General features: G+C 42.4%; 2 protein-coding genes across 2 annotated transcripts in view; both read left to right on the top strand.

Annotated features, from left to right (window-relative positions):
* Nucleotides 1-11,756, top strand: part of LOC134677586 (limbic system-associated membrane protein-like) — a 322,342-nt gene extending 310,586 nt beyond the window's left edge. The window contains exons 7-13 of the mRNA XM_063536064.1: nt 4,437-4,631; nt 4,909-5,062; nt 7,364-7,461; nt 8,100-8,221; nt 8,874-9,054; nt 9,733-9,900; nt 10,973-11,756. Coding sequence (XP_063392134.1) covers nt 4,437-4,631; nt 4,909-5,062; nt 7,364-7,461; nt 8,100-8,221; nt 8,874-9,054; nt 9,733-9,900; nt 10,973-11,131 — 1,077 coding nt within the window. The 3' untranslated portion in view covers nt 11,132-11,756. The remainder of the gene's footprint in view (nt 1-4,436; nt 4,632-4,908; nt 5,063-7,363; nt 7,462-8,099; nt 8,222-8,873; nt 9,055-9,732; nt 9,901-10,972) is intronic.
* An 11,485-nt stretch (nt 11,757-23,241) lies between these two features.
* Nucleotides 23,242-26,301, top strand: LOC134677642 (zinc finger protein 37 homolog). Its single transcript, XM_063536101.1, has 2 exons — nt 23,242-23,704; nt 25,419-26,301. The coding sequence occupies exons 1-2, from the start codon at nt 23,392-23,394 to the stop codon at nt 25,913-25,915; spliced, it is 810 nt and encodes a 269-aa protein (XP_063392171.1). The 5' UTR covers nt 23,242-23,391; the 3' UTR covers nt 25,916-26,301.
* Nucleotides 26,302-27,358: the final 1,057 nt, after the last annotated feature.

Here is a 27,358-nt window from a genome sequence, read left to right as displayed (position 1 = left end):
TCAGTCAACCTCAATACTTTTTGTACCGAGACTGACTGAAATAACAAGACACGTTCGTACGTTTCCTTAGGTAGGGTTTCCGTAGGTACAGTCCCATCGGAGCGGCCAAGGTGGTCACAAATATCTGAACACGCCTCTATAATATTGTCAAAGCGTTAGAGTGCTTGTTCAGATATTGTGAACACCTTGGCCGCTCCAATATATCTGATAGCGACTGTACATAATGTCAGTCCATAAAACCGTTAACTGTTGAAGGTTTAAATGATCCGAATCAAATCCCCTTTCATCAGCCATTTTGATCTCATTTCAGATTGTGCGCTCAAAAGAAAATCATTTTTTAGTTTACGGCCGTCGCGGGGCCGAATCAATTTATTTAATGGCAAATAAAAGTAGAATACCTTTGATTAACAGGCATTAGGTAACGGCATTAGAGTTGTGGTCACGCCACTCACGCCATACTATGTCATGTCCCTAATATCAATAAGTAATAACTGGGAGACTGAGCTTTGCTCGGAAAACATATAAACCTCATAAATGCGCGTTTTCCCAAAGATAAGACCTAGATCGATTTATCGCCCTCGAAAACCTCCATATAGCAAATTTCATTGAAATCGTTAGAGCCGTTTCTGAGGTCCCCGAAATATATAAATAAACAAGAATTGCTCGTTTAGTATTAGATTATGTATAGTAGTTTACTAACAGGGAGGATAAGCTGCCCTGACAGATGATGCGAGATTTGACGTTTTTAGGGTTCCGCACTAGAGATGTACCGGATATTCGGTTACTATCCGGTAAAGAGAAGTGAAGTGAATATCCGGTATATCCGGTGAAGTGGGACTGGGCGGGACACGTTTGCCGTATGCCGGATGACTTGTGGGCAAAAACAGCAACCAATTGGGTCCCACATCAAACCCGGGGTCGCGGCAAACCTCGACGGCGTTGGCGAGATGACCTGGACGCCTTTGATAGGAACTGGTGGGAGACGGGTCAAAACCGGGATACGTGGAAAGGGAGGAGGGAGGCCTTTGCCCAGCAGTGGGACAGTCTAGGCTCGTATAAATAAATAATCCGGTAAAAAAATTGCTTGATTTTGGAGTAAACTAATTGGATTTAAGAAACAGTCTTGATCATAATCGTACTTGTTTGTTATTTTAAAACAATTTAAACATTCCACTGACTTGCACGCGCACTCATGTCGAACCTAGAAATGAGTCCGCGCGAACGTTCACTAGGAAACAGGTCAAACCTGCAGATTGCGCACCTGTAAAACCTAAATGAGGTAGGTATAGTTCCGCTTGCCGAATATTCGGCGGCCCGATATTCGGCCTGACCATCGGCCGAATATCCGGTATCCGGCCAAACAACTATCCGTTGCATCTCTGTTCCAAGGAATAAAAACGGGACCCTATTACTAAGACTCTCTTTCCGTCTGTTTGTCTGTCTGTCACCAGACATGAACCGTGATAGCTAGAGATAGTTGAAATTTTTACAGATGATGTATTTCTGTTGCCGCTATAACAACAAATACTAAAAACAGAATAAAATAAAATATTTAAGTGTGGCTCCCATATAACAAACGTGATTTTTTGATAATGGTACGGAACCCTTCGTGCGCGATTCCACTCACACTTGGCTGGTTTTTAAACTAAGCCCAACCAAAAGACGCTTGAAGGAACAGGGAACAGAGGGGCTACCGCGAAAACAGAAATTCGCAAATTCCGGGGATCTTTCTCTTTTACTCCAATGAAGGCGTAATTAGAGTGACAGAGAAAAATGCCCGCAATTTGACATTCACAACTTACGTAGGTATGCACAGCTCAATCGGAGACCGGGAAGTGGATCAAATTTAACTTGCAAGATTTTTTTTTAAATCATTTATTTACATACAATAATATATACAGTGGTACAACTAAACGAAATTAATAACTAGCTTAAATCTAAAATAGGCCCCTGAGGCATTGTACCAAGGATGCTGGCGGCATTTCCCCGCTGTAAGATTTGATTACAGACCGACAAACAGACAACGGTCAGGTGAAACTAAATAAACGTTTGTAAAATGTGCCTGATTTCTGAACATTGAGCATTGCAAGCTCCGGTCGCAATTTTAAGAGCCCTATTCAATTTCCATTTAATTTTGCACCACGCGAAAATGGCCTCAGTTAGCACAAGACTGTATTGGTACAGAATAATTTGGTATCGATAGCGACAAAATTAAGCCCGTTGTATGTATTTGGCAAACAACGCATGTCGACTCCAATACAAGTTTCAATACAAAGGATTTTATACACCGTGTGTCCCAATATAGCCACGGTTTAACCAGGTATTTCTAGCGGTATTTCGATTTAAATTTCATATGAACCAGTTTTATTTGTTATTTTATGTTTGTTAAGTTTGTTTAATAGGACATCATGAAATAATTACGTTTAAACAAATTCAGTGACCCAATTACCGACTGATGCAGCATTAAGTATGTATGTAGGTAACTATTATAGGTATAGGTACATATTAAATATACTAAGATAGGGTCACTCACGTATTTTAATTCGAAAAACGCTCGACGTGTTTGTTTCAAATACGTGAGTGACCCGTTAATATATTTAATATTCTGTGTCTCACGGTAGTTTTTATTCTTTTATTCATCATTCTTCTTAGGCTAGGGTTTTTATAATATGAATATAAAAGTAAAATATAAAAACACTTACAAAACAATAAAAAAACCGGGCAAGTGCGAGTCGGACTCACGCACGAAGGGTTCCGTACCATAATGCAAAAAAAAACAAAAAAAAGCAAAAAAAAAAACGGTCACGCATCCAAGTACTGACCACTCCCGACGTTGCTTAACTTTGGTCAAAAATCACGTTTGTTGTATGGGAGCCCCATTTAAATCTTTATTTTATTCTGTTTTTAGTATTTGTTGTTATAGCGGCAACAGAAATACATCATCTGTGAAAATTTCAACTGTCTAGCTATCACGGTTCGTGAGATACAGCCTGCTGACAGACGGACGGACGGACGGACAGCGAAGTCTTAGTAATCCCGTTTTACCCTTTGGGTACGGAACCCTAAAAAATACATATAAACACATTATAAAAAACCTAACCTAGGGTGCCGCCGGCAACTCTAGCTATCGACACGGAGTAGGTATCACGCACACAACAACATATTTTTCACCACAACAACAACATATTATTATTCTTACAACATGGGTAGGAAACTAGAGCGTTCGGGCATTCTCGGCTCCATTCGGCTCAGCATTGCTCCGAGCATTTATTAGGTCGGTAATAATACTAATAATTCACCTCAACTTTCCTGCAATTTCAATTCTGTTTCTGTATTTATACGCATTAATTCCGAGGCTATCGGAATTCGACAAAACACCGTTTATGAATTATTAAGCCTTTGCCTGCATGATAAAAGTATTTCGGAACGTACCCCGCGGGAATCATGTATTTTTAGATAAACATCTAAATTACGCGGATCCGATGCCCCCATTTTTTCGTAACCCGTGTTTAAAACCACAGCTTTTATGGGTTTATTATAAGATATATCCATAACACGCAGACGAAAGGTAGGTACCAACACGAAATCCGTTACATGAGTTAGGGACATATTATTAGAGTAGCCACGAATATTCGGCAACTATTCGGTATTCGGCCTATTCGGCCACTTTGCTGAATATTCGGTATTCGGCCGAATGTTGCCTACTATTCGGCCGAATACCGAATATCTGTTGCACCTACCTAAAAAGAAAAACTACTCAAACAATAACCAAAAAATAGGTATATTTCATATTTAAAACGTATTCTTGGAAAGTAGTTAAATACGAAGGAACGTTTTTGAGTATTTGTTGATTACAAAATACCTATTTTATTTTTATCATGGGTCTGATTTGATTGACTCTAATTACATTCAATTCTGTTCAACAAAAATATATCTTAGAAAACGTTGTGCTTTGTTGGCGAAAAGTTTTCATAATAATTGTTACTCAAAAGGTTCGCATGTCATGCCGAATATTCGGCATCTCTAATAATATTTCCCTAACTCATGTTACGGATTTCGTGTTGGTACCTACTTTTCGTCTGCGTGTTATATATATCTATAACCGAATGCCGAATATTCGGTATTCGACCGAGAGAGAGGCCGAATATTAGGTATTCGGTATTCGGCCAAATGCACTATTCGGGGCATCTCTACATATTATACATATAGTTTATATTATAAAAAACTTCTCCTATAAATAGGATAGGTATAGCAACTTAATTGTAATATTTCTACCCCGATAGGGGCAGAATAAGACGCACTTATTGTAATTTGACCATCATTGTACCATATTCTAAGAAATAAACATTTGTACTTGTAATGGTACGGAAACCTTCGTGCGCGAGTGCAACTCCCACTTGGCCGGTTTTTTTACAATAGTAACACTTCTTCCACAGGATGCAGGCGACTATGTGTGCCAGATCTCGGACCGCGTGGCGCGCGACCAGGTGCACACGGTGGAGGTGCTGGTGCCGCCGAGCGTGCGGCCGGCGCCCGAGTCGCGGCACGCGGCGGCGCGGCGCGGCGGCGCCGCCGTGCTCGAGTGCCGCGCGGCAGGCAACCCGGTGCCCAGCGTCACGTGGCATAAATTGGTAATTTCATCATTTAACACTTTGAAGTCTTCGAGCGGGTTCTCCTGATACAGGTACAACATATACTTACAAGGAGGACTCATGTCTAAAGCCCCCCATTCACACTCGTGCCGTCCATCATCAGTACTGCTTCGTTACTCACAATTGTCGGTCTACTCTTGAAAATGTTACGTGCAATAAAAAAAAGAAAATAGCTCTTCTGCTATGTATTTTCTTGTTGTTGGATAAAAATCATAAAAATAAAAAAGTGTATTCAAATAGTACGTGTCTGCTTCAGCCCCACACCGCGCAGAACGCGACGGCGCGACTCGGCGAGGGCCCGCAGCTGCAGCTGGCTCGGCTGGAGCGCCGGCACTCGGGCCGGTACGCCTGCACCGTGGACAACGGCGTCGGCCCGCCCATCGTCACGGAGTTCCAGCTACAAGTGCTATGTAAGTGTGAGACCTGAGTGGTACCTTAGCCGAGACTTCGTGTCTTCAGCCCCACACCGCGCAGAACGCGGCGCGACTCGGCGTCGGCCCGCCCATCGTCACGGAGTTCCAGCTACAAGTGCTATGTAATTGTCTGAGTGGACCCACCTTAGCCGAGTCTCCGTGTCAGCCCCACACCGCCCAGAACGCGACGGCGCGACTCGGCGAGGGCCCGCAGCTGCAGCTGGCTCGGCTGGAGCGCCGGCACTCGGGCCGGTACGCCTGCACCGTCGACAATGGCGTCGGCCCGCCCATCGTCACGGAGTTCCAGCTACAAGTGCTATGTAAGTGTGAGACCTGAGTGGTACCTTAGCCGAGTCTCCGTGTCAGCCCCACACCGCGCAGAACGCGACGGCGCGACTCGGCGAGGGCCCGCAGCTGCAGCTGGCTCGGCTGGAGCGCCGGCACTCGGGCCGGTACGCCTGCACCGTCGACAATGGCGTCGGCCCGCCCATCGTCACGGAGTTCCAGCTACAAGTGCTATGTAAGTGTGAGGCCTGAGTGGTACCTTAGCCGAGTCTCCGCGTGTTCAGCCCCACACCGCGCAGAACGCGACGGCACGACTCGGCGAGGGCCCGCAGCTGCAGCTGGCTCGGCTGGAGCGCCGGCACTTGGGCCGGTACGCCTGCACGGTTGACAACGGCGTCGGCCCGCCCATCGTCACGGAGTTCCAGCTACAAGTGCTATGTAAGTGTGAGGCCTGAGTGGTACCTTAGCCGAGTCTCCACGTGTTCAGCCCCACACCGCGCAGAACGCGACGGCGCGACTCGGCGAGGGCCCGCAGCTGCAGCTGGCTCGGCTGGAGCGCCGGCACTCGGGCCGGTACGCCTGCACGGTCGACAACGGCGTCGGCCCGCCCATCGTCACGGAGTTCCAGCTACAAGTGCTATGTAAGTACATAAGTGTTTGAGAACGGGACAAGTAGGTACCTACACATTTGGGATAATATTTGTCAGTTTGTCAAGACAGCACTAACCTTTCTACGGGAGTTGGGATCCTCACAGAGGACTCGGCCAGGAGCGCCAGGAGGTAAGTATCTCAAATCCACCAGGTTCGCGGTGCACACACGCGTCTAGGTGCATGTCTTATTTCATCTGTCATAGGTGTCAACTAATTAGAGGGCCGCGCGGGCGGGGTGTGGGGAAGGGAGGCAAATCTGCATATATAAAGTGCGTCAAGCAAATCTTGTCAGTAGCAATGTAAAGCAAACTAAAGTAGGGCAACACTCAAAGAGTAGTATTGCGCTAAGAAAAGCAGCAATGTACAATGTACATCGAACCAAATTTTTTTTCCGCCGAGCGCGCCCTATTACGTACGTCAATTCAAATTGTCAGTTGCGGATTCTCTATTGAAAATGTTTGAAATTGTTATTAATAGGTATGGACGGACAATTTAAAAGCGGTGTGTGTTGTTGATAAAAATGATTAACTAATTTAAAGATCTCAAAATAAAATTAGAAGTGGACTATGCCGTTAAACAAGAATGTATGATTAAAATCATTGCTTCAGCAGGTAGATGTCCTACTGGATTTTAATATTTTATTAGAGTCCTCAGTTGGCGCTGTAGGCATTGTAGGCATCTTAGCTTTGATTAAGCACAATCTTATTTAATATATTGGTATTTAATGGTAACTCAGCAGAAATATCTCTTGAATTAGAATCGATTCCGAACGTAAACAATGATGATGGCTGTCATTCGCGATCCACATTCCACAGATAAAACACAGATGACACGCAATTTTCGAATTATTCGAACACAGTGTTGCTAACCCACGATTTTTCAAATTTGCCGCCGTTTGCTACTGACAAGATTTGCTAAGATTTGCTTGACCCAGTATAGACACTTGTACATGTTATAGATAGTATTTTGAACAATATGATACATCTAGAACTATTTGACGTTCATAAGCGCATTGTAATATGCCTACTTGAATAAACTATTTTTTATCTTTATCTTTATATGAAGAATATACCGGTACTCGGTCCCTGCGTAAAAACGCTAAGCCGAACCGATACGAGCCGGGAAAGATAAAGATAAAAGATAAGATAAAAAATAGTTTATTCAAGTTGGCATATTACAATGCGCTTATGAACGTCAAATAAACCTTTACCGGCTCCAACCGCACACCTCTGCCCCGAGAAGATTTAAATCCCCCCTCAATTGGAGGAGGGTATCCCAACGTCCTAAAGATCGAGTTTCACCCCACTGGTCTCAGTCCTCAACGTACACAACACTGCTCTAATAATTTACATTATATTCCAGATCCTCCAGAGATCACGGTGGAGAGATCCTGGGTGCACACGGGGGAAGGATTCAGAGCAGAACTGCTGTGCACCGTGCTGGCCGACCCCCCGGCAGAGGTGGGTTCTCACTCTGATTCAATTTGCATTCCAAATCCTCTAGAGATTACGGTGGAGAGATCCTGGGTACACACGGGGGAAGGGTTCAGAGCGGAGTTACTGTGCACTATGCTGGCTGACCCCCCGGCAGAGGTGGGCTTTCACTTTTAAATAGTTTACCCTCCAGATCCCCCAGAGATCATGGTGGAGAGATCCTGGGTTCACACAGGGGAGAGTACAGAGCGAAGCGGTTGTGTAGCGTGCTGGCTGTGTGGACATTAAGGCGAGGTTTGTTTTTCTGCTATAATTATAGCATAATTTTTCGGCATAAGAGTTTAAGTCACGCACACAACAACAAAATCATGTAATGATAGCGAGATTTTGAAACTTGTGTTCTTTCGTACCGATAGCAGGTTGAACCGCCAACAGCAAGGATCAAAAAGTTTGATCAAGATTTTTTTTAGCTTGATATCATGCGCTATAGTCACATTCTTACTCTGTGAGCTGTGTCTCATTCACCTCAATGATGACTACCTTGCGAACTATACGAGAAGTACGAGTTGTTTGACCCCGTAATCGACATTCATACCACGCTAGATGGCGCTGAACAGCTTCGATGAAATCGCAAAATATAATTATAAAATTCAACTTATTTCCAGGTATCCTGGTACCAGAACTCGTTCCCGCTGAGCGCGTCGGAGCGGGTGACGATGGCGGCCCGAGGGAATAACCACACGCTGCTCATCGCCAACGTGCAGCCAGAGGACTTCGGGAACTATAGGTACGGTCAGGCGTGGCTCACTCCGCGATCCGTCCGATCCGCGACAAGTACATCCGTTCCACACCAATTTTGGTGGCTAGCCATAAGCCGCGCGTGGCTTCTGTAATAATAATAAATAATAATAATAATTGATTAACCAACCAAATGCAAAATCACCTGGATCTGTCACTGAAGGACCTGACTTTAACTTGAACTGTACCTAGTACTATTATTTATTCTGTGGTACAGTTGAAACATAAGCCCCGTCCAGACGGGACAATTATTCGCCAATCTGATTAAATTTTCTGATCAAATCGGGCCGTGCGGACGAAATGCCAATTTGGCTCACCGAATCGGACCGCCGATTATGACCGATATTAGTGATAATGGAGGTGCGGGCGCAAGAATTTATTTATTTAGTATATGGCACAAGTACAGCCTACACCTATAAAATATAGGCAATCAATTAACAATTAAAATTACAACAAAATAATTATAAAGTCATATGTTAACATTCAGTGTGTTCAGCCATGCGGCTGCATGGGTTGTGGGATGAAGGAGAGCTCCTCCGGTGGTCCAGAGTATGAATACTGAGGACAGTGTTCTGTCCCTATGAGTTACACCTATAGATTTTGTCTTAATCAACATCTAACATGTAGCAATCTGATTTCAGTTGCGTGGCGGACAACAGCCTGGGGCGCGCGCGGCAGCACGTGGAGGTGTCGGGGCGCCCGGGGCCCGCGCGGTTCACCTCCCCGCCGCTCGCGCGCGCGCCGCGCGTCTACACGCTCGCCTTCAGCGTCGACAGCTACCCGCCGCTCGACGAGCTGCGGCTGCTGTACCGACAGCTAGCGGTGAGTACTGTACATGTATGGCGGTGAGTACACGTCCCACCAGGGGTGCACCCTTCGTGCAAACTCGGCTCCGTTCGGCTCAACATTGCTTCACGTAGCCGCCGCTTGCGCGCCACGCGTCTATACGCTGGCATTTAGTGTGGACAGCTACCCGCCGCTAGATGAGCTGCGGCTGCAGTACCGACAGCTAGCGGTGAGTACTGTACAGTATGTATGGCGGTGAGTACACGTCCCACCAGGGGTGCACCCTTCGGGCAAACTCGGCTCCGTTCGGCTCAACAGTGCTTCACGTAGCCGCCGCTCGCGCGCCACGCGTCTATACGCTGGCATTTAGTGTGGACAGCTACCCGCCGCTAGATGAGCTGAGGCTGCTGTACCGACAGCTAGCGGTGAGTACAAGTCCCACCAGGGGTGCACCCTTCGGGCAAACTCGGCTCCGTTCGGCTCAACAATGCTCATTGGTGTGGTGAAAAATTTTGTGTTTCACTCGGGGGCAAATTTTGTTTAACCCTCGTACTTTCAAAACCCTCGCAACGCTCAAGATTCCATTTCTCGCTACGCTCGTGATTAAATTTCGGAATCTTTCGCTTGCTCGGGTATCAATATTAGCACGAGCGGTTAAAGAACAACTTTGCCTCCTTGTAAAACAAATAACTATTCTATATTTTTATTTTGCAGATAAACGAGTCATTCCAGCAGCCGGGGCGGTGGCACGACGTCGTCCTGCCCGCGCCGGCGCCGGCCGGCTCGCTGACGCACCGCGTGTCGCACGAGCTGAAGGCGCTGCAGCCCGCCGCCGTGTACGAGGCCATCGTGCAGGCCAAGAACCGATACGGGTGGAACGAGGTACTAATCTGTCACTCCAGACTATAGACCAACCGCTTAAATGAGTCCTTGCCTGCGCGGTGCGGGGGCGACGGGGCAGGACGATGTGCGCGGGCGGGGGGCGCGGGCGCCGTACGCCTGCCCAGGGCCCCCATCCTCAAAATGTTAGTTTAATTAGTTTTCATTAATTTCCAAAAGGACCCCAAATTCTTATGTGCCCAAGGGCCCCAGCATAGTTTAAGACGGCCCTGGTCACTCCAGACTATATAAGACCTAGTTTCCCAATAAGACCTAGTTTCCCGACTGGGTTGGAAGGTCAGGCGGCAATCGCTTTCGTAAAAACTAGTGACTACGTCAATTCTTGGGATGTCAAGTGGACCCCAGACTTCCATGAGCCGTGGCAAAATGCCGGGATAACGCGAGGAAGAAGAAGAGATAGTCACTGAATGACGCAACGTTCTTGAGTTTGACTTTGTATCAAAAATAATTTTCTTAACAGACGGGTCAGAAACTTTCTTAGTAGGTATAGGTATGGTAGAGATCCCTTAAAGGGATAAGTTCGCCTTTGTACTAATGACGAATGTTATTTTTCCTGTTTTGTTTTGTTTTTTTGTACAATAAAGTGTTTTACTACTACTGCTAGGTAAGAGTTAAGGTAATGTTATGCGACTTTCCTGTGGAAATCATAAAATAAATGGACCATCAATTCTAATTTTTTTGTCAGGCCCTTAAAGGTTTCAAGGTATGTTTATATTAAAAGACTCAGTAAAACGTACCCAATTCGTTAGCTTTCATGTTGTCCACAGAAAAGACGCCAGTTTTCCAAAACGTTTTTGACCGAAACTTATTAAGCATACAGAATTGTTCGGCAGGAGGCTCTGCAACCAACGGATTCTTTTTTTTATTAAATATTTTTTTTTAAAAAGCAACCTGATATAATATATTTCTTAGCTGAGGTACCTACACTTTGTCAAATTGTACATAATTAGGATAATCTTAGATAATCTTAGCACCCCTGAAAATGTTTTTGTGTATTACCTACATTAAATTTTTGAAGATATTTTTGAGGTTTTAAATATATTTTTCCTTTCAGGTTAGCGACATATTCCAATTCCACACACTGGGAGGACCTCACACGGCGCACGCAGACGAGCTCACACCCATGTACTCGTCAGCTCACGTCAGCATCGTCAGCAAACACACGGCATGGTCGCTGTCACTTCTCGCCTTCTATACCCTGCGCGGCGCTTGATCTGACAGCCTTACGATTGGCTGACGCCAGCCAACCAGCGTCGAGCGTTGACCTTCGATTTTTGAATTTTGTAACCGTTATTCGGGGTTAGTGATAGTTTTTTGGTTTTTAAAGCAATCGTCACTCGTAAAGTAAAATATCCGTAAGAAAACTATTATTTGTAATATAAAAAAGCCTTAAGCAATTTGTCAAGGACAAAATTCTTAAAATAATGAGGTGTGTCCTTTTTTTTGCCATTACGTGACATTAATATAATACAAATGATTTTAAAGTCATATGCCAACTGCATAAGGATTTCATTTTATCATTTCGATATAAAAGGTTCAGAAGGTTATTTATTTTCTCGCTGGGGCTTTGTAACTTTTAGGCCTATTAATTTGAAGGAGTAGTGCCTATAATCAGTTTCCTATCAAACGTTACTTCATGAAAAACTTAACTATAGTTAGAAATTAAAAATTGACATTAATTTTCAGATACAGATGCATAAAGTTTCCGAAACCTTGGAAAAGTTCTCGAAAGAAATAAACAAAATTGTTTTTTTTTATTTCCCATACAAAATTATGAGAATTTCACTATTTTGGATACTTTTCGACGGCACGTATTTTGCTCGATCATAATGTTCCTTTTTTTTTTTTTTTTTATTATGCATGGGTTTACTCATGGCCACAGACTAGCCGAGGCGTAGACGTGGCCTACGATGGAGCGAGCTCGCCCAGAAGGTGCCTGTTCACTCTTGATTTGAAGGTTGCCGGGTTATAAGAGCACGGAAATATAGACGCCGGCAAGGAATTCCATTCCTTGGCAGTGCGCATAAGGAAAGTAGAAGCAAAGCGCTTAGTGCGAATTGGCGGAATATCTACCAAGTAAGGATGGAAACCGGCCGTGCGTCTAAAAGTCCGATGGTAGAATGGGGACGGTGGAATGAGCTCGTGTAGCTCTTGGGCACACTCCCCGAAGTGCAACCTGTAGAATACCGACAGGCTGGCGACTTTCCGCCGATGGGCCAAAGTCTGAAGCTTAGCCGTTAGCTTCTTGTCGCCAATCATCCTCCTGGCTCTGCGCTCCACTGAGTCCAAAGCGGCGAGTTGGTATTTAGCTGAGCCATCCCACAAGTGGCTGCAATACTCCATACACGACCGGACTTGAGCTTTGTAAAGTGTTAGAAGCTGTCCAGGTGTGAAGTATCGCTTCACCTTATTTAGGACGCCCAGCTTTCTGGCCGCAGTTTGTGCTTTAGACTCAATGAAGCTGCCGAAGCCGAGGACTGAACTCAGCTCCATGCCGAGGAGTTCCAGGCTGTCGGCAATAGGTACAGATGCACCCCGGAAAGAAGGAGTCAGGTCGAATGGACTCCGTTTAGCGGAAAATAGACACGCCTGCGTTTTGGAGGCATTGAACGTGACCAGATTGTCATCACCCCACTGGGAAACGAGACTAAGGGTCAAGTTCATTCGCTCAACCATGGCCTCTCTCTGTGAACGTATATCCTCCCTGCTGTCCCCTGCACTAGCCAAATATCTCTCAACAACCGTACTGTCATCTGCATAACCTACAATGCTGGGTTGCAGCATGTCGTTAATGTGGAGCAGGAAAAGGGTTGCGGAGAGAACAGACCCCTGAGGAACACCGGCGTCAATGGCCATGAGGTCCGAAGAGCAGCCATCAATAACTACTCTGATCGACCGTTCACTCAAGAAATCAGATAGCCAGCTACAAAAATCAGCAGGGATGCCGTAAGAAGGAAGCTTGCTAAGGAGACTTGCGTGCCAAACCCTGTCAAAGGCCTTCGAGATGTCCAGTGAAACAGCAAGCGCTTCACCGTTCCTCTCGATGGCCTCGCCGCAGTAGTGCGTGACATACGCTAAAAGATCCCCAGTAGACCGACCTATGCGAAAGCCATATTGACGGTCACTGAGCAGATCATTTGCTTCGAGGTATGCCAGCAGTTTGCCGTTAAGTACCCTTTCCATGACTTTACAGAGCATGGAGGTAATGGCGATTGGTCGGTAATTGCAGGGATCAGCACGACTACCCTTCTTGGGTACTGGCTGCACGTTTGCAAGCTTCCAGGATTTCGGCACCGTTCTTGTTTGGAGAGAGAGGCGGTACAGGCGTGTCAGTACAGGAGACAACTCAGGCGCACACTGCTTTAGTACACGTGCAGGTATACCGTCTGGTCCATTGGCCTTATTCACGTCAAGATTCAGCAGAGCTCGGCGTACCTCTTTTTGATGTATAGCAATTCTCTGCATAGAGGAACTGCAATGAGGTAGCGTAGGTGGAAGTTTTGAGCCTGCATCTAGACGTGAATTGCTCGCAAACAGAGAAGCAAACAAGTTAGCTTTCTCTGTCGCGGAGTGGGCCAGTGTCCCATCAGGTTTCTGCAGAGGTGGCAATGTGGGTCGGCAGAAGTTGGATTCGACCGCTTTCGACAGGGACCAAAACCGCTTGCTACCAGGAGGGTAGGAGGCGAGTTTGGCCCCTATTCGACTGACGTGGTCGAATCGAGCCTTTCGAAGCACCCGTTTGCAGGACTTGGCAGCTGAGTTAAAGGCTTTTTTCTTCGCGCGAACCCTCTGTGCTCCAGCTTTGGTATCGCGGGCTAGTACCCAAGCCTGGTATGCAGACTGCTTAAGAGCCTCGGCTCGAGCACAGTCCGAATTGTACCATGCTCGGGTCTTGTGATCGAGCGATAGGTCGGAGAACGGAATGAAATATTCCATTCCCTGCCGAATCACATCCGCAACAGCCTCAGCAGAACACGAGGGGTCACCCGAAGAAAAACAGACCTGCTGCCAGGGGAAAGACGCAAAGAAATGCCGCATCTCATCCCAGTCCGCTGACTCGTATCGCCATACTCTCCTCGTGCCCCTAGGGCAGAGATCAGGAGGAGAGTGGATCGACACGGATTTCACCAGACAGTGATCGGACGATCCTAGCGGAGCTGAGACCGAAACCGAGTGCCTGTCTGGATCAGTTGTCAGCAGAAGGTCAAGGCAATTGGGTGTATGGTCAGTAACATCCGGTATCCGCGTCGCAACATTTACCAGCTGGGTAAGGTTTAGGGATACAGCAAATTTGCGCGCTTCCCTCCCAGCGTGGCAAGTATTCTTGTACGGGAACAGCCACTCCTCGTGGTGGGCGTTAAAGTCCCCAAGGAATACGAGTTGAGCCGCGGGGTACCGCTGTTGGGCTTTATCTGCCATCTCAGTAAGGTGGTCAAAGAGCCTAGTTGTCTCCTGGTTTCCGCTGTGCGATCGGTAGACACAGGCATACAGAGTTTTCTCTGAGCCCGAGTCGACCATAATCCACAAAGTGGAAAACCCGGCAGCCTCAAAGCAACGGAGACGCTTGCAGCAAATGTCATCGCGGACGTACACACAGACCCCAGCACGTGCTCTGAACTTATGTTCCAGTGAGTAGCCTGGGTAGTTGAGGTACGACGCGTCCGCTGGGGTTTTGATTTGCGTCTCCGTCAAAAAGAATAGGTGCGGTTTATCGGTTTCAAGATGGTGGTGGACCGGATCGATATTTGAGTGCAACCCCCTGATGTTGGTGAGGTGCACTTTCAATGGGAGGAAGTGCAGCCGGTGTTTAACCCTATTCTTTTTTCTTTTTGTTTTCATATTTGTGGAGTGTGGGATGGGTGAAAAAATGCCTGTCGAGGTGTTGCGTTTACCAATTGGATCACTTGAGCTAATCCGGACAATGAGGAGCTCACTTGGAGACTGCGGGGACGCCCGAGCCCCCCTGAAATAACCCACCGGGTCCTCCCGTCCAGTCGCCAACTGGCACGGTGGAGCTATTCCAGGATTTTTCGCTAGGTGGCGGGGCAGCCTCTCGCACGTGGCTGTCGTACAATTGGGCCCCCAGCTTCCTGCGGTCGGCCACCGGCAAGACCGTGCCTCGGATCCCGCTACCCTCCAGCGAGAGCTGCTCGGCCCGACGTCACTCAAGGATCCAAAAACCGGCATTATGCAACACAACTGACAGCAAATCATCCCCCAAAGGCACTGGTACTCCCGCTCATAGACGAAACGCAGCAAGGCTGCTTGGCGCCTGACTCCGGCGGGAGGGTGGTAGCAAACCAGGCGGCCCCTTGCGGGACCTACCACCGCTGGTTTGGACGTAGTTTAAGGACATACCCGGGTCCAAAATTCCTTGAATTTCGCACAAAATAATTCGCACAAGGCGTGTCCGTTATTTTTTAAGACATACGGGTATGGTTATCTTATCTGAAGGGAAAGAAAACACAGTTTATTTTAGCAAATTTAACAAGATTAACCATTTCCTATCGAACAGGACGATTTAGGACAGAATTATTATAGTAGGTACCTAATGTTTAATATTATTTGTGCTTAAAATGACTGATTTTTTAAAGTAATTTAATTGATACTAATATTTTTGTGAAATCTTAGGAATTGTGTAGGAGTAAAATGTAAATATTTTATTAATCGTGAAGATTTCTAACCTTCGATCTGTCATAATAAATATGTATGTTTTTAATTATTTAATTTTACAGCTAACAGTACCTACCGAATTAAACAATAAATGTATACTTACAGTATGATTTGAAGATTTATGTCATAAAGCGCTTATTACAGGCCTGTCCAGACAGGGACCATTTTTCGCCAATCTGATTAAATTGTCCAATCAAATCAGGCCGTGCGGACTCAAATGCCAATTACCCCGGCTACATACGTAACGATAAATCGTTGCGATAAAACTGTGCAGTCCGACTGTGCAGATAAATCGAACCGTATGTATGACAAATCGTTACGATAATCGACAACGATTTGTCATACACACGGTTCGATTTATCTGCACAGTCGGACTGCACAGTTTTATCGCAACGATGTATCGTTACGTATGTAGCCGGCATTACGCTCGCCGAATTCAACCGCCGATTATGACCGATATTGCCAATAAAATAGGGCGCGGACGCAAGTATACCAATTTGTGGCGCTAGTATTCGTGGTTGGGGCCATATCACCATAAAATTAAAATTGGTGTAAGTGGCCAAATTGGCGTATGAGTCCGCACGGCCTGATTTGATCGGACAATTTAATCAGATTGGCGAAAAATTGTCCCCGTCTGGATAGGCCATCTACACGGTCTATGGGGACTTTTTGTCGGAAAGCCGGTCTGCCTCCCTACAAAAAGTGCCGGACGATCGTGTAGAACTGTAGATGTAATAAGCCCTTAAAGAGGTTATTATGTCTGCCCTTTCGCCGAACTCATAAGGAGTAATACTTTCTTACCTTCTTCTTCTCTTTCCATTCTTTTCTTCTCTTTTTTTCTTTTTCTTTTTTTTCTTTTTCTTTTTTTTCTTTTTCTTTTTTTCTTTTCTCTTTTTTTTGTTCTTTTCTTTCTTACTTTTTTTAAAGGTTAGATCACCAATACCAATGAATTTTAAATTTATACAAAAAAATACCATGAATCACCGATTTTTTTGTTGATTAACAGTGTAAAAAGTTTTTTTACTCTTATTGTAGATTATTTTATTTGTAAACGATAGTTTCGATATTTCAGGAAACGTTAAACTTGACTCCACGGCAAAGGGATACTTGTAATAACCCCTATTCTAATAAATGCATAATATTTTACTTCTTTCAGATAAAACTACTTACAAAAGATATTATTTACTGATAACTTGATCTAATTGAAATAATACGTAACAATTTGAAAACATTGAAATAAATAACTTCACTGCATTTAGGCTTATAAATCTTCAAAAATAATAAACATTTTTTTATAGTATAGTTTATCCTTAGTATTACCACATCCATATAAATGAATTTATTACTATGTAGTAATATTATATTATAATTAAGCAATAAAGAGTGTTAGTGATACCGCTATTTTAGATTTAATGTGTATTAAAAAGTCTAGGTTATAAATGTCTTCTTTTAAGTGCAATATAAATTTAAAAGAAATTTATAAGCAATATTGGTACACATCATTAGGATCCTAATTTAATATTTTATAAGAATATAGAATATTTATTTCGTAGTAGACCTAACTGATGTTAAAAATCACTGCCGATTTTTTTTTTATTAAATGTTTTATAGAATATGAATATTTCCAAATACTTTGGCCATTAAAGTGAAAATTATACTAGTCGTAATTTTTTCTAGAAATTATTGGAGAAGTAAAGAAAATGTAAATTGTTGGGCTGTAGAAATGCCTTTTTTTGTAATAATTTAATTTATTTAAAAAACAAAGATTCTGTAAGTAGATAATAAACGTGTAAGTTTATTATAATGTCGTCTTTTTATTTATTTATCCGTGCATAATACCACTTTTTTTTAATAACCAGTAATATATTTATAGCTATACTTGGTCAAGCAGATCTTGTCAGTAGAAAAAGGCGGCAAATTTGAAAAATGTAGGCGCGAAGGGATATCGGTTCATAGAAAATTTGAATTTCGCGCCTTTTTTTACTGACACGATTTGCTTGACGAGCTATATGTGAATGTCATAAGACCAGTCCAGACGGGAAGAATTTTTCACCAATCTGATCAAATCCATTAAGATATTACAGTACTAGTATGGATAAATAGCACTTGCACTGTGCTCGCCGATCCCACTTGATTCAATTTTAAGATTGTGATCGATCAAGATGGAGATGTGGACCCTACGCTCTGCTCGTTGGGAGGTTTTTATTTTTAAGAGATAAGAGATCTTTATTTGCATACCATAGTACAGATGTTAAATACATGGACCCTGGAAAGGGTGTAGCAAAATTTTGGTGGTTAACAATTTAGTTAATATAGTTAACAATAGTTTTGGTTATTATTACTAGAGTCTGTGCGGAAAGAGAAGAGTCGTGGGATTTGAGGGCGCGCCAGTGCTATTTTATGGTTTTTGCTATGCTGACAACACTGGTCACGTGATTATAGTACGACACTAAAGGTCATGATACTTGAATCCCTTTTGTTCCGGTTTTTTACCACGGCTTACTAAACGGAGCCTGGTGGTGGTGTCGGCTCGTCAACTCAATCCTCTGATTTAGCGCAGGCACTAGTTTTCTTTTTAAAACACACTTGTTTTTATATCTCAGATACTAAAAAGTCACTGCGATTGACAAAACTGCTAAAACTATTTAAGAATCTGCCCAATACAACTGTAATTTTAGTACCAAACAAGATACGAGTCTCATTTATGTACTGCCTAATCTGTGCAGTCCAACAGTTATTAAAACCGGGTAGATCGGGTAGAAATTGGGCAATAGAACTGTAATTTTATCTGGGATATATTTCACCCATTGTAAACTTGACTTGTAATGTATGTGTACATTATTAATAATAAATATGAATATGAATAAAAATAGTGCCTAAGTAGGTAGGCCTTATCGGGGGGCACGGCAGTGCCCCCGCCAAGTCGAGCGCGAAGCAAACACTGCCGTACCATCCTTTACTGGAACCATTTCGCCGCATTTTCAGGCCCCTATTTGAGAACCTCTGGATAAGACCAGAACGCAGAAATTTTGGTCATCCAGTAAGCTATAATCACATACTTAAAATCCAAAATTTCAAGTCTGTAAGTCATTTAGTTCCGAAGTTAAGCGAAAGCAAAGTTTCGCATTTATGAAACTCACTCATGATCATCAGAATAGAACTAGTACTTCCTATAAACTCAGAGAGCTGAAATTTGGTACAGAGTTAGGGTTTAATGGCCACATAAAGGGAAAACCTAAAAATATTGCAATATCAGTCACGTTTTAAAGATCTAAGAACTGCATAAGTAAGTTTGTAATCCCATATAAATATATGATATTACAAAGTTACTGTTGCAGTTCCTACAAATAGTAGGTAAAGTAAAGGTACGATACGATGTACGATGTGAGTATGAATGAAGATATGTTTAGTTATGATATGTGTATACATAGTATGGGTATGAGTACCCGAAAAGAAGGACTGCCTACAAAAAGAGATGAGATCCCATCAAACACATTACATGTAAAAAGGTGCAAGTCTCGCAACGCTTTTACTACAAAAAAGTTTTGAGATGTAATGTGAAACCAAGTCGGTTATTTTAATCAGTGCCAGGGGGTGTTAAAACCGTATCAATAAGATATCTTTAATTTGTAATACGTATAATGACTTAGCCATCGCACGGCTGCATAATGACAAAAGGATCATCGTCACCTATTAAAAATAATTCTAATTGAACATAACGCTAGCGCTAATTGCAGTTTGAGCATTACACATATTTACGAGTACGGTACGAGTAAAGCATTATGTGCGATTGCCAAGTCATTATATGATGATTAGTGACGGATTACTGATTATTATTTAATTATTAGATTTAATGAATGGGCAATACGAAAAACTGTTGCTACTGTACAAGAATCAGAACCGGAAAAAAAGAAAAGAAAGATTTGTAATAATAAAAAAACTACTCCTAAAAAGAAAAAAAATGTGTTAAATAAGAAAATCTAATAAATAAATCAATATGCCCACGTTTCTACAAAAAGAAGTGAAATCCCACCAAAAACATTCTGTAAAAAACCTGGCCAAGTCTCGATGGAGCTGCTTGTTTATCTCTAAAAAGTAATGAAATCTAGACAAAGTCGTGCCAAGTCTAAGGTTCCTTACTGCGATTTCTTTATTATTATAGTTAATGTTGTGTGACTTGGCCGTTGAAGGGTACACAAGGGTACAAAACCAGGTGCTCCATGACACCATTGCACCAATCTGCCATTGCACCAAAAAGAAGTGTTTGTTTTAGGCTCGCCCATACATAAGTATTATTGAAATACGCAGCTTTATCAAGCCTACAATTGACTGGTTATTGAATCAACGTTTTCCAAGTGGCAATTTTCCATCGTCAATGGGTAGCGGTTCTGGCGACAGATTGGTGCAATGGTGTCATGGAGCACCTGGTTTTTTACCCTTCAACGGCCAAGTCACACAACATTAACTATAATAATAAAGAAATCGCAGTAAGGAACCTTAGACTTGGCACGACTTTGTCTAGATTTCATTACTTTTTAGAGATAAACAAGCAGCTCCATCGAGACTTGGCCAGGTTTTTTACAGAATGTTTTTGGTGGGATTGGGATATGTCCGGTTCTCTCATCTCACGATATTTTACTTCGCCGAAAAGTCACTGCTAAATATGAAATATAATTTCGTAACTAACAGAACCTACAAATAAAGAAATATTTTATTAGAAAAAGTTTTATTCAGAACCTAGTAAACGAACTTACAAATAAAGAAATATTTTATTAGAAAACGTTTTATTCTTTGTAATCGAAGTCTGAATTAAAATATTCAATGTCACTTATGTTTAAGCTAGCTTCAAAACAACCAGGGACCATAGATATAAACTATGGATGAGCGCATGCATATGAATTGCCCGTTGCGATCTTCATGTCAGCAAAAAAGCGCCATCTGTTACACACTGCGTACAACTACGTGAGCTCGACTCTCGCGATAACTTTGTACGGGCGTACAAGGCTTGTTAAGTTTATTCGCGGTTTATATCAGAAGAGCGTCGATTAAGTTTATGGTTAATCAAAATTATTTGTTGTATTTGTTGGCGTTGTTTGATATCCGTGTCGTCGACACTGACGCTCCTTCTTACCTCTCAAGACCCGTGACATCTGTACTAAAATCAGCTGAAGACGAAAAACAGAGAAAATATTCCACGGCCTGTGAAATGCGACATGCAACTTTCACACCACTTGTAACATCTGTTGACAGCGTCTATGCACCCCAAATGTCCTCCGTTATAAAACATATGGCAGAAACCATATCTCAACGTTGGAACCGATCTCTAAGTACTGTACTGGGCTGGCTGAGATGCAGGATCAGTAACGCCGTTATACGTGCCACCAGCATGTGCATCCGAGGCACACGCCACCGGTTTAAGTCCCCCGCCTGGTGGCTTGGGTTCGACGACGGTGCCGCCCTTCCACACATCGACTGAAACCCCTTTTCTACCCTACCTACATATGTCTTAACCTAACCCTTTGCCTATGTATTACTTATGATTCTCGTAATAAATGCTTTAGTTAACATATTTATTGTATTAAAATGGGCGAACTTATCCTTATAAGTTTCCGTTCTTCTACGTTATTTCGTGATGTCATTATCGTCTCAGGTGGCAATGCAATATTTTAAACATTCGCGCAGTGCGGTGTGCCGCCCTGTGTAAGCCGGCTCTGTCAAGGTCGACAAGTTGGCCGAGCTACTAGCTACAGCAGTACAGTTCGATAAGTACCTCCCGAGCTTTCGCGAGTAAAATGCGGCGAACAACTATTTCTGTTAGTTTCTTGCTTGCAAAACAGGTAGAGTAAAAAAGAAGGAAACAGCAATACAAACTAACTATTTTGGCTCAGTGATCCAAAGAGAATCTTGGCCTCCGAAACGAGAGCGTGCCACCTGTCCACAAATATGATGCAAAAATATAAGTAGGTAATGGAAAGTATTAAATACAGCGATGTGAATTAATCGGTGTTTGAAAATGCGCGCTTTGTTTCTAGCGCTCACCTGTTAATTTTTTTTGAGTTTTACCTACAGTTAATTAAAAACTTTAACCTGACAAGAATTAATATACTAGGTACCTAAGTCAACGAATAAAACAATAACAAATACTTGATCTTGTTATTTCGAATGTTTTTAATAATTATGTAAAAGAAACGGGAACAAACTCTGTAAGACAGACAATAGGTACTTTAATTTCGGTAATTATATCCGGTAGGTAATCAACTAATCATATTTAAGTAAATTTACCTATACAAATCACGCAGTATGCATTTCTACTTCATAATAACTTCCAAAGAGAAATGACGTCCTTACAAGGTTAATGCATTAGCGCTATGACGTACGAGCGAACATTAGTTGCTCGTGAGAATGAAATAAAATTATCGTTTAAAATTGGTTTTAAGCAATAAATAAACCTAATTGGAAATTACTTACCGATGATATGAGATCCCATTTTTTTTCTTATACTTCCTATAATGGTTTTTGCACCCTTTTACAACGCAATAAGGCATTTTTGTGTTATGCTGCGTGACAACTTTCTACTGCGCAATTCGCCACACGACTGAGCGCCGGGGTGTGATAAATGCAAATATCACACCCATGTAGCGGCCCCCTTTTTAGTGCTCGTTAGCCGCGTCCTTACGAAGTAATATATATGTCCATGCCAGGGACACTCATAGAACTATCTTCATCTGAACTGGATGTGCTTGAATCCGGCACGTAGATTACGAATTCTTGCATATCACCTACTTAGCGGTCTTTTATTCGAGATACCGTAGGTACTTTTACACAATCCTGAAAAAGAAATTACATACAAATATGCATAAAATGGCAAGACTATTTGTCAGTTATTTTAAAGATCATGAATGACCTGCATATTTATGAAAATTAATATATTTTGAATGAATATGCTTACCGATTATGTACCGGAGACAAGTTACTTAGGGGGCTTATTAAGTAGGTAATTATTTAATATTAAATCCAACATCAATACCCGCGAATAGCGAAAACACGTTCCGCGACTTTTTGTAAGTCGATAGTCGGCTTTTAGCCGTTTTCTTCCCGCTGACAAAACCGAACAATGTTAAATATAATTTTCCTTGTGGTTTTATGTACGGTTTTATCGTGTTTTGAAAATATTTTATACATAAAACTTGCGGTTTTTGTTAATAAAAATATACATTGACAGAAGTTTGTTTACTTTTTACAAGACAGGTGTCAAAGGTTTGATTGCCATATAAAATTTAAAATGTTAGTTCCCGTTTCTGCCACGACTCTTCTCTTTCCGCACAGACTCTACTGACTTATACTTAGGTTCGATATTATAATACTTATACATTAACATTATCTAAATTGCACTTCTCTACAAAGTAAAACTTATACGTTTTCTAAATTGCACTTTTAAGTTTATTTTATTTCCAGCGCTCGAATCTCATCATAAATTTAAATGAGAGCGAAAAAGAGATATGCTGACCGAACCACAATCGCGGTCCGGTACGCTGGTCTAAAAAAATAACAAAATAACCTATTCCGTGTGAAACAATACTGATATTTGAACGGTCGCCATTGCTTTCACGAAATGTCAAATTTGACAATGACATTAATAAATTCTGAAATTTGTTTTTTTCCTACGAATTTTATTTTAGCGTAGCTTTTAATTATGTTAAATCATCAACAATATCGATGGAGCCATAATACCCAAAGATTGATTGAATTATGTTAAGATTAAGACTATAACGGAAAGTGGTTAATATACTAATATTGAGGATGGATTCGTCAGCATTGCAGGACACAAATAGAGTTTGCGTGAAAACCGAGCCCTGTGAGGATGTGTGTATACCAGATGAGGCCACGTTCGAGGGAGTGTATGTGAAACCTGAGCCCTTGCTATGTGTAAAAAACGAGCCCAGGTGCGAGGGTGTGTGGATAAAAGCCGAGCCTTCGTGCTCAGATGTGTGTGTAAAAGAGTTGCTTGGCGGGACTGCGGCGGCGAGGCTGTGTGCCGACGATGCAGTTAAAGATGAGCCCGTGCTCGCCCCCGAGCTAATAGAGCGACGTGACATGCGCCAAGCACCAACAGGTCAGTTGACTAACCCCCTTATTCATAAACGCCGTACAAACCTCGAGGGGTATCCAGACGGGACTGACAAAATCAGTTGATTTGTTCAGGAAAATAATTGGTCACTCTCATCTAGCGTCCACACGTACACAAATTAAATCACCAATTTGCATTCTACTATAAAAATTGGCATTTTTGTGTCCGCACCTGCTGATGTGATTGGGGAATCAAATTGGTATTTGCGTCCGCACGGCCCTGTTCGATCGGAGAATTTCATCAGATTGGCGAAAAATTGATTCGTCTGGATACAACCTCAATTAGCTAATAGTTTGTCTTTATCTGTCATTTTGACTACTGTATTTGCAAAGAAAGGGCACTGGGGAGATATTCCTGAATTCGTGCAAACTCTGCTCAGTATTGCTCCGAGCAAATTATTAGGGTTGGTACAACTTGACGTCAATTTGCGTGCATGACCGCAGATAGATAATGATTCGTCCCTGAATTGCTGTCAAATTTCGGTTGTGTAGGAAATGTCCTCTCTGTATGGTAGTACTATTACTTATTCTGTGGAAAGGGATAAAACATACTTTAACTAAATTGGCTCGTAATTTTTTATTGAAAACCGAAAACTTATCAATAGGGTGTAACTATAAACATTAGGGCTTGAAAAATAGTTGATTACCAAACTCATTTACTCAAAGAAAGACAATGTATAGTGCGTTGCTTTCAAACAGAGCCCTGATGGCTAATCCTATTGTCTATTGTTAAGTAAAACCGCTCGTGCCACGTGCCACAACCACCTGAATAAAAACTCGTTAGTTCACTTTACCTGGGTATTGAATTACAGCTCCTATGGAAATTGCAATAAGATTCAAAATGAACTAATTTTGTTACGATGTGTGTGGTCCGTTCAACTCGCCGGCAACCCGTACATCGGTTACTGAGTGCCGGTGAGTCGAACGCTACATAACCAGTCTAAAATGTGTCTTCGAGATGCCTAACAAAGGCGCGTTATCGGAGAGCGCACCTACACTGGTTTTTTTGAGCGTTGGACTAGCCGCGGTCAGGTGCCAAATAGAATAATGAAGACCTTTTTTGCAGGTAAGTAGCACGTGCGGTTTTACTAAACAATAGACAATAGGATTAGTCATCGGGCTCTGTTTGAAAGCTACGCACTATAACAAAGACAATAAACTTTGCATCATTTATAATAATGAACTATTCGGGCGTTTTCTAAAACTTTGTTGGACCAAGTATTGAAAATGTTGTATAGTTCGTTTTTTTTAGCATTAGAAATAAGGTAAACAATCTTCATGTATAGCCTCCTCCACACTCGTGCGTGAATCGCGGCTTCGCCCGCGATTCACGCGCATAGTCTGGAGGGGGCTTATCTTTAAAATCAAATACTTAATTGGAAAACGCATTTGTAAAATAAGTTATATAGCATATATGACCATTTACATTCTTTTACTTTCATAAATAATAGGCACTATTTATTTTAAAAGTGTTTTTCAATAAAAAGACATGCACAAAATTGTTTTCTAATGCTAAAAAAACCGGACATGTGCGTGTTGGACTCGCCCACCAAGTGTTCCGTACTTTTTAGTTGTTATAGCTGTTGTTATAGCGGCAACAGACAACATCTGTGAAAATTTCAACTGTCTAGCTATAGCGACCATTTTGTGTGACATGTTTTATGTAATTAATTGAGTAACAAAAAACTTTATTGTTGCAGGGCAAACACCAAAGAAGAAACAAACCCAGAAAAGTTATGAATGCCCCCACTGTGGGTATGAATCAGCTATAAAACTATGCTTAGATAGGCACTTGAGCAGGCACACTAATGAGAAACCATACAGATGTAATCACTGCAGCTATGCTAGCAGCCGAAAAGATGCTTTGGTAGTTCATATAAGGAAACACACTGGCGAAAAACCATACAAGTGCGAACAATGTAGTTTCGCCACTGCCCACAAAAGCACTTTGCAACTTCATGCAAGGGGGCATAGGATGAATATAAGTGGGAAACCTTACAAGTGTGACCGTAGTGATGTACAAACACATAAAATGGTAGACACTAGCGACACTGGTGGTATACTTTATAAATGTAACCACTGCACTTATGCAAGCGGACGTAAAGTTAATGTGCAAACTCATGCAAGGATACATAGGAATGGTGAACAAGAGCCGTACAAGATGTTACATCTCTATTATCAAGGGGGTAAACCCTAAGGTTTTTCTTCCTCGCGTTATCCCGGCAATTCGCCATGGCTCATGAGAGCCTGGGGTCCGCTTCACAACTAATCCCATGATTTGACGTAGGCACTAGTTTTTACGAAAGCGACTGCCATCTGACCTTCCGACCCGAGGGTAAACTAGGCCTTATTGGGATTAGTCCGGTTTCCTCACGATGTTTTCCTTCACCGAAAAGCGACTGGTAAATATCAAATGATATTTCGTACATAAGTTCCGAAACACTCATTGGTACCAGCCGGGGTTTGAACCCGCGACCTCCAGATTGCAAGTCACACGCGCTCATCGCTAGGCCACCAGCGCTTAAACCCTAAGGTTTAAAAAAAATGTATACTTCCAGGAATGTAATAAAATGTTTTTTTTACGATACATTTGTTTTATTAGAATAGAATAGTTTTTTATTCGTAAACACACAGACAATAGACATACATAGAAAAAACATAGTGAAAAATAAAGTGTCACGAAATGGCCCCATCTCAGCATGTTGCTGGCGACTTCCAGCGCTGAATAATATTATAAATCAGGGATGTTGCGAATATCCGCATCCGCGGAACATCCGCATCCGCATAAAATCGATGCGGAGCATCCGCATGATGCGGATGTCGACCAAGTCGGTAACAGGAACGTATTAGCGGCGGCGCCGGCGGCGTAAGTGCTAGGAAATTTCGTCATAATATATATATATAACGAAATCGTCTAGATCCCGAAAAGTTGGCCAAATTACTGTTTATTAAATAAAACGCACCTATATTCTTGCTCAAACACTAAACGTTTCTTTTTTTAAATACCAAATTAACAAAAAACGTTTTTAAGTACCAAATCTTGACATCCGCAATATCCGCATCCGCGGATTGTCAAAAATTCTGCATCCGCAACATCCCTGTTATAAATTAATAGATAATAATTGACCTAAGGGGTCATCCATTAATTACATCACACGTTTAGGGGGAGGGAGGGGGTCAAGAAAATGTGACATAGGGGAGGGGGGAGACACAAACTTTGTGACGTCACTTTAACTTCATCAGTAACTGAAAATTTATTTAAATTATATTATTGTTGTACTTTTAAATAACAAGTTTTTAAAACGATAATCGTTTTTATTCGTTTAATTTTCTTTCCTAAGCAGTTTTGGGTTATAAAATTACTAATATTTATATCGTCAAAAATATTTTCATAAAATATTAATAATACTTAGGTACTTACTTAATCCGATTTGGCGATTTCGTAGAAAAAATGTGACGTCACACTAGGGGGGAGGGATTTGCCAAATGTGACCAAGTGTGACAAGGAGGGGGGAGGGGTCAAAAAACCTAGAAATTCGTGTGACGTAATTAATGGATGACCCCTAACTAGAAACATCACATTGACAGAAAAATTTAAATTAAGAGGCTTACAAATATATATGTCTAAAGGAAGAGCGGC

Source organism: Cydia fagiglandana, chromosome 26 (genome assembly GCF_963556715.1).
Source record: "Cydia fagiglandana chromosome 26, ilCydFagi1.1, whole genome shotgun sequence".
Classification (NCBI taxonomy): Eukaryota; Metazoa; Arthropoda; class Insecta; order Lepidoptera; family Tortricidae; genus Cydia; species Cydia fagiglandana.
This window is presented reverse-complemented; position numbering and strand designations above follow the sequence as displayed.

Excerpts from the sequence above, each read along its gene's own strand:
- LOC134677642 (XM_063536101.1), top strand. The coding sequence starts at position 23,392 with ATGGATTCGTCAGCATTGCAGGACACAAATAGAGTTTGCGTGAAAACC. Across the intron at positions 23,705-25,418 it reads CATGCGCCAAGCACCAACAG|GGCAAACACCAAAGAAGAAA; the intron begins GTCAGTTGACTA and ends TTATTGTTGCAG.